General features: G+C 44.4%; 1 protein-coding gene across 1 annotated transcript in view; it reads right to left on the reverse strand.

Moving 5' to 3' along the window:
- Positions 1-7,437, reverse strand: part of hapln1b (hyaluronan and proteoglycan link protein 1b) — a 37,104-nt gene that overhangs the window by 2,946 nt on the left and 26,721 nt on the right. Inside the window, exons 2-5 of the mRNA XM_080419850.1 lie at positions 6,707-6,846; positions 1,847-2,010; positions 947-1,145; positions 276-578 (exon numbers count right to left, since the gene is read on the reverse strand). Coding sequence (XP_080275976.1) covers positions 276-578; positions 947-1,145; positions 1,847-2,010; positions 6,707-6,815 — 775 coding nt within the window. The 5' untranslated portion in view covers positions 6,816-6,846. The remainder of the gene's footprint in view (positions 1-275; positions 579-946; positions 1,146-1,846; positions 2,011-6,706; positions 6,847-7,437) is intronic.

Genomic DNA, 7,437 nt, shown 5'->3' on the forward strand with positions numbered 1-7,437 from the left:
GAAAATCTTGGGAAGATTGAGTGGCTTATGACGATCGGGTCCAATATTTAGTTTAGTGACCATAAGAATCTTTCAGAAGCTTTGTTCACGTTCACTCAAATTATAGACTCCGACCTGCTTCCGGTCTCCTAAAAAGGAGGAGATGGCATGTCTTTCTTTTTTTTTGTATTGGGCGACTCCCCCCCCCCCCCCACCCCCATGACACACACACACACACACACACACACACACACACACACACACACACACACACCCACAAGTTGTAGATTCTTTACCTTTGTAGTTGGAGGTAAAGCAGAACACGTCGTATTGATTTTTCTCCTTGTCTCGCAGGCCGTAGTTCCGGACCCCCGGCCCGGTGCTCTTGCCTCCGCAGGGTTCCCTGGGGTTGGTGATGGGGTACTGGACGGAGCCGTCACTCAGCCAGCCAGCGTTGCACCAGTCCAGCCCTTCTCGCCACGCGTCGTACAGCTGGTCGAAGGACGCCACGATGGCGTCCTGCTCGCGACACGCACGCTCAGCGTTGTAGAAGTTCAGGTTGTAGCGACCCAAGCGAGGGAAGTAGGGGAACACGATGCCTGGATAGAGACAGCATTTTAGACAAAATCTGTGTATGTATTCTTTTCTGTTTACTATTTATTTTCAAGTGTTTAAGCGTAAGACTGGAGACTCTCCAAACTCTTTCTACATTGTTTCGGCTCTGTGTGTAAATAGGTCTGTTGGGAGGGGAGGGGAGGGGGGGGTTGCTAAATTTAGTCTGACCACAACCCTGAGTCTACCAGAGCACAAGGACAAGCTGCTCCAGCTTACAAGCTAAACGAACACTCAATGAAACCAACTCTACATAGCAAGTTCACCCAAATGAAAAGCGTAATGCTTAACAGTGTCGCGGGCCGGGAACAGCCGATCAACAGCTTGTATGGATCGCCGATTATCGGCTTTATACCTTGGAGGTCCAGAGACACTACTGATGTTCCGTCTTCCAGGCCGTCGATGACCTCACACTTATATCTCCCATAATCCTCCAGGGTGAGCTCGGTGATGACCAGCGAGGCGTCCATGGGCGCGGAGCTCTGCAGGTAGACGCGCCCGTGGAAACGGCCGTAACTCCGCTTGTGAAAATCCATGGAGACGAAAACGTCCACCTGTAACCACAAGGGAGCACTCACACATCACACACACACAGTGACCGATCATCTTTGAAAGCCCTTTGCTTATAACTGATTGATCTGTTCAAGTAGCATATGAAAGGAATGAAAAAAGAATAAAGATAATAATAAAGAATGAATAAATAGTAGTCTCCACTCTCCACCTTAGCCCGTAGCACTAGTTTTGACGACCATGCAGACTTAGTCATTTGTTCTCATGTTTTCGTTACTTAGGCTTGTTTTCTACCACAAGGTTAAAATGTAATTTAGGTTTACCATGGATTCTAGTTTACTGAGGCTCTGTCTCTCTGCATTTGATGTATGTGTTTACCTTGCTTATAAGAGTGTCTGCTAAATGCCTAAATTGTAAATTGTAGTAGTTTTAAATTTGTATAAAAAGAGGACAACATAAATAATAGAACATGAACATGAGATGAAATAAGATTAGCTATACATCATCCTCTAGTGGATGGAATGGATGAACCTCCACTTAGACAGAGGGAAAGTCTGTGAGCTCTGAACGTATACGTACATAGTTACAGTATGTATCCATTCTGAACGGTATAAATGGGCCTTAAAATAAAACTAAGAACTAGTTTTATTAAGAAATCAACTCTAAATCTCACAGATAATCAGTAAAGGGAAGCTCTCTTTTCTACCACTGAACATTCTATGATCATCACAAAAAAGTGTTGAACCTCTTTCAGGTAGTCTGCGGTCAGCATGGTCCATTTGATCCTCATCTTGGGGTTGGGCGCCAGTGACTGGTCCCTTTGTATCTTGCATGGTAAGGTGGCGTTACCCCCTCGCTGTGACACCACCTTGGTCTGCTCCGAGAGCACCGACAGATGAGGACCATTCTCTGGAACACGGCAATAAGAGAGATAAAGGTTATGGCACAGCTGTGGACATCACTATTATATCAGCAGCATGACATGTTTCCAGGTATTCAGAGCATAAAGAGAATAGGTTCAAGGTTCAACTCTATTCGTCAGCAATACCAATTACAGTAAATTAAGGCACGTGCAATTCATTGTGCGCTAAAACCAACACAGCTACAGTCTCAAGAGTTAAGACATTATACAACTCAGTGTTAAATGTGATCTGTGTAAAAAACTAAACTGCATAAATAAATTAAAAAATCTATATTACAATCTGAACTACCTGAAGGTAACTATATTGGTCGACAGAATCGGCCAATATACTGTAGCATAATACATGCTCAAGTGCAAACAGTATTGTCATAGGTCTGTTTCCATTCGGACTAAACATTCTGTTTAGTCCGGCGGGCAAGGTATTTGTTCAATGCTTGTTCATAAGCCTGATGGCCGCCAAGTAGGCCGCTGCCGCGAAACACTGGCCTGTGGCTGGGATGGTGGAATATGGTGTTACAGCATGATACAACAGCATCTCGGTACAGCTCAGGTTGGCTGTGCACCTTCAGCCACAGACAGACTCATCGTCCCATCGTCACAAAACCGATCGACTTAATCAGTCTTTTGTGCCGGTAGCCATGAAGCTACATAGAAAAAGCCACCATGCATTGTACACTAGCATCATCATTTAGAGGCCTGCTCGGGTTAACTGCTGTGATATTATATTCACTGTAGATTGACTATACATATTTATCCATATTCCCACTGTGACACTGTACATACATACAGTACATTATATCAGCTTCACATCATATCCACTGTCAACAGTCTTTATATTCTATCCATTAATGGATGATAGATCAGTCTGTGGTTTGCTGTGTTGCACTGGGGCAGCCGGCTGAGGGCAGGGGACCCACTCAGCAAATTGATTAGGACAGTGGTTCTCATGTCAAGGACCCCCAAATGAATATGTATTGTATATTTTGTGCCAGGGGCCCCCATACTCGATTTATGTTGTTAAAATGTTTCACACATATTCCAAATGTTTAAAAAATGTTTCAAGAGTTTTTGAAAATAGCGAATCCACGAGCTCATACACCAGCTATTTTCAAATAGCTGATGTATCTGGGTTAAAAGTGGTTCAACTAATTTGGCTAGGGAACCCCTTCAAGGACCCCTGAGGGTCCCCGGATCCCACTTTGAGAACCACTGGTTTAGGAAGGTGAGTAATGTTGTGGGGGTGGAGCTGGACTCCCTGGCAGTGATGTCAGAGAGGAGGAGTCAGTCCGGGAGGCAGTAGTCTCCCAGCCAGGGTAGATTGATTGATTGATTGATTGAGTGATTGATTGATTGATTGATTGATTGATTGATTGATTGAATACTTTATTAACAGTTTGCAAATAGTACAGTGCTACGATTATACACTGATGCTAAAAAGATAACACATAACATTTCTGACTAATAAAGTACTCAATCAATAAATCAAAAAGCCTGGAGGTGGACTGGTCAATAGAAGGAGTACATTCAGTGAGAGACTCATTATGCTAAAATGCTCCACAGAATGATTGGCACTGGAGCTCATTGCTGCCTGTGGCCATTAAACATCTTAACACATAGCGGGCATTAATTGATTTCATTTGATTTGATTTGACATAATTGCTTATTGCCTTTTGTGTTACGCTTTGCTGATGAGAGCAGCTGTAGATTAAAAATTCCCCCTGGGGATCAATACAATATTTCCATTCATAGATGTACTGTGTGCAGTATTACTGGTAATAGATGGACAGGCCAGACTTTAAAATAATAATTGTGTTCCATATAGTTGTGGGGTATTGCTACAGTGAGTACAGGTGCACATACTGTAGCCTTATGTAGAATCTGTCCTCGGCATCCTCTGAATCTCCCCTGGGTAAAAAACCCATTTACCCCGGGAGCAGTTAGGGGTTAAGTGCCTTGCTTAGGGTCACATACACTGGGCAGGCCGGGGGGAACCTTTGATCTTCCAATTCCCAGATGGCCTCTATACCCATTCAGCTATGGCCTGTATGTCTCTCCTCTACCCATTGAGCTATGGCCTGTATGTCTCTCCTCTACCCATTGAGCTATGGCCTGTATGTCTCTACTCTACCCATTGAGCTATGGCCTGTATGTCTCTACTCTTAACTGTCACTGTCTTTTTTTTTGTGCATGCCTACTGTGGTGCTGCTAAGAAACCTGAAGTTCCCTTCTGATCAATGTCTCAGTCAGTCAGTCAGTCAGTCAGTCAGTCAGTCAGTCAGTCAGTCAGTCAGTCAGTCAGTCAGTCAGTCAGTCAGTGTGTGTGTGTGTGTGTGTGTGTGTGTGTGTGTGTGTGTGTGTGTGTGTGTGTGTGTGTGTGTGTGTGTGTGTGTGTGTGTGTGTGTGTGTGTGTGTGTGTGTGTGTGTGTGTGTGTGTGTGTGTGGGTCTATCTGTCTGTCTGTCTGTCTGTCTGTCTGTCTGTCTGTCTGTCTGTCTGTCTGTCTGTCTGTCTGTCTGTCTGTCTGTCTGTCTGTCTGTCTGTCTGTCTGTCTGTCTGTCTGTCTGTCTGTCTGTCTGCCTGTGTAATGTGTACTGTATCTATCTCTACCTACCAACTTACCAACTCTACTATCTTCCTATCCACCAATCATAAACTGTCGTACAATGATACAGGAAAGACAGCTGAGGGTCTATAGTTCAGTTCCTCATTTCCGTTCAGTTTCAAAGCTAATTATTGTCAAAGCATTGCAAGCATATTCTTTCTCCGACCGCGTTCTCTAATCACATCCTCTAATCACATTGTCTAATCATGTTGTCCAAACACATTGTCTAATTACATTCTGTAATCACATTTTCAAATCAAATTCTCTCTAAGCTTTAGTCGCTCTTCATTTTCTGCTTCATTGATTTCTTTAAGAATGTAAAGAAGTCAATTCAAATAATCTCGGGTGGATTACATAATATAACGCAATACGGCAAAGCAGAGTGGCAGGCATACAGGCATACAGGCAGGCAGACAGGCAGACAGGCAGACAGACAGACAGACAGACAGACAGACAGACAGACAGACAGACAGACAGACAGACAGACAGACAGACAGACAGACAGACAGACAGACAGACAGACAGATGGATATGTGAAATGAGCAGTTAGTCCTGTGTGTACTTAGGATTTTGTGCACACACAATTGTTCCTACGTTTAGGTTGTGGAGAGTATACAAAAGGAACCAAATGGACCCTTATGGGTCTGTAACTCCGAGAGTATACAAATGGAACTAAATGGACCCCTATGGGTCTATAACTCCGAGAGTATACAAATGGAACTAAATGGACCCCTATGGGTCTGTAACTCCGAGAGTATACAAATGGAACCAAATGGACCCTTATGGGTCTGTAACGCCGAGAGTATATGGAACCAAATGGACCCTTATGGGTCTGTAACTCAGAGAGTATACCAATGGAACCAAATGGACCCATAAGGGTCCATTTGTAAACTCTCAGAATTACGTTTAAGCACTGAGGATTTAACAGTAACAGTGTAGATTGGGGTATTTTGGGTGGGAGAAATCACTTTCTCCTCATCATCATAATGACAAACATGTTTTTATTCAAGTGACCAACTTCCTAATAGAATAATTAGAGAGAGTTTGTATTTCCTTTTAACTCTTCATGAGAGGGATTAACAAGTACGTCATCAAAACCAGCTGGAGGACGATAAACACTGTTTCACTGTGTAAGCATGAAATGCACTGGTGTTGAAATCTGAGCATTTCTTCAGAAGGAATTATTTCACTCACTATTTGCATAATCAGCCCACAAGAAATCCTTGCTATATGCAACAGCAGCCATATGGGAAAGAATTTGGTCCTCTTCCTTACTTCCTTCACAGGTGTCACAATGATACATGAAGGGTCTGTTCCATGCTGATCAAACAGAGTCAGGGTGCTGATATTGCCTGCATGTTGGCTCACTGGAAACACTCTGCTACACCAGTGTGGTCCAGGTACCCTCATGGTTCCTAGAGGGGGTTTGGAACTCTGAGAGTGTACAATTACGGGTCCATTATTAGGTTCCATTTGTCCACTCTCAGAGTTATGGGGGTCCTTGAAATTAAAAAAGTTTGAGAACCACTGTGCTGCGCTAAATGGAACAGAGCCTTCATTAGTATAATTGCTAAGACCTGTGAAGGAAGAATAAGGAAGAGGCCCGATTTCTTTCCAATATAGCTGCTGTGCATAGAGTCTATTCAGCAAAGGCCACTTACTTTTTAACTTGAGTCGAAAGATAATGTACACACACACACGCACGCACGCACGCACGCACGCACGCACGCACGCACGCACGCACGCACGCACGCACGCACACACACACACACACACACACACACACACACACACACACACACACACACACACACACACACACACACACACACACACACACACACACACACACACACTGCCCTCTGCAAATTTGGTCTGGCGCCGCTCAGTTGTGATTGGATTTCACTCCCTCCCGAAGTAGTGAGGGACCAATCAGGGCCCAGTATGCAAATATGGGGCGGGTTTATCACCAGAGGCACCCCTTGGAAATGCAGGTTCCACACAGAGATCCCATGCCAGGCCATGCCAGGCTAACGCACACACACACACATGCAGACCATACAGATTTACAGTTTACTGTACCTTGGATATAGATGGTTCTAGAGACCTCCAGGTCAGGGTACAGAGTGTCTAGGTTGCTGGTTGCCACACTCAGCGAGACGACGGCACACAGGAGGAGCACAGGAATCATCTTGGTTCACCAGGCTTATGGCTCCGAATCGCTGCAGAGATAGACAGACAGGGAGCGAGTTCATCGTTAACACGTTGACCGCCAATGACGTCTTTTGACGCATGTTGTCGTGTGTTTTCAGCTTTTTACGCTAGATGTCGCTCTTCGCTAACCTATGAGTCACCATTTGATCCAATGAAGCAGTGAAGCAGGAAATCACGTGATCGCAAAAAAAAAACAGCCACGTTCACTCCTATTCTAATGGATTTGGAGAAATGTGTTTTTCTCTGCTTTCTGTTGCTTTTTAGTGAAAACAACCCACATTCAACTGCCTAAAACTATGGAACGCTCCCCCCCCCCCCCGATTATATGAGACTCGGCTACATATTTTAAAGGTTCTATGACATTCATTTTCACTTTTTTTATTTTTCATGTTTTTTTGGGGGGTTTTATGACCTCAATTACACCCAAAAAATCTGAACTTTGAACATTCAGTGGATTTTCTGTGGTCTGGGGTTTTCTGAATAATTAGGCTGAAAAGTAATCTGAGCTTGGCCCTTCGGCAGTGAGGTCACAGCCGATTAATCCCGCCCACTCTCCTCCTCGCCCCTCCCCTCCCCTCCCCTATCCTTTCCTTTGGGGG

The sequence above is a fragment of the Gymnoscopelus braueri genome (genome assembly GCF_963280865.1).
Source record: "Gymnoscopelus braueri genome assembly, chromosome: 22".
Classification (NCBI taxonomy): Eukaryota; Metazoa; Chordata; class Actinopteri; order Myctophiformes; family Myctophidae; genus Gymnoscopelus; species Gymnoscopelus braueri.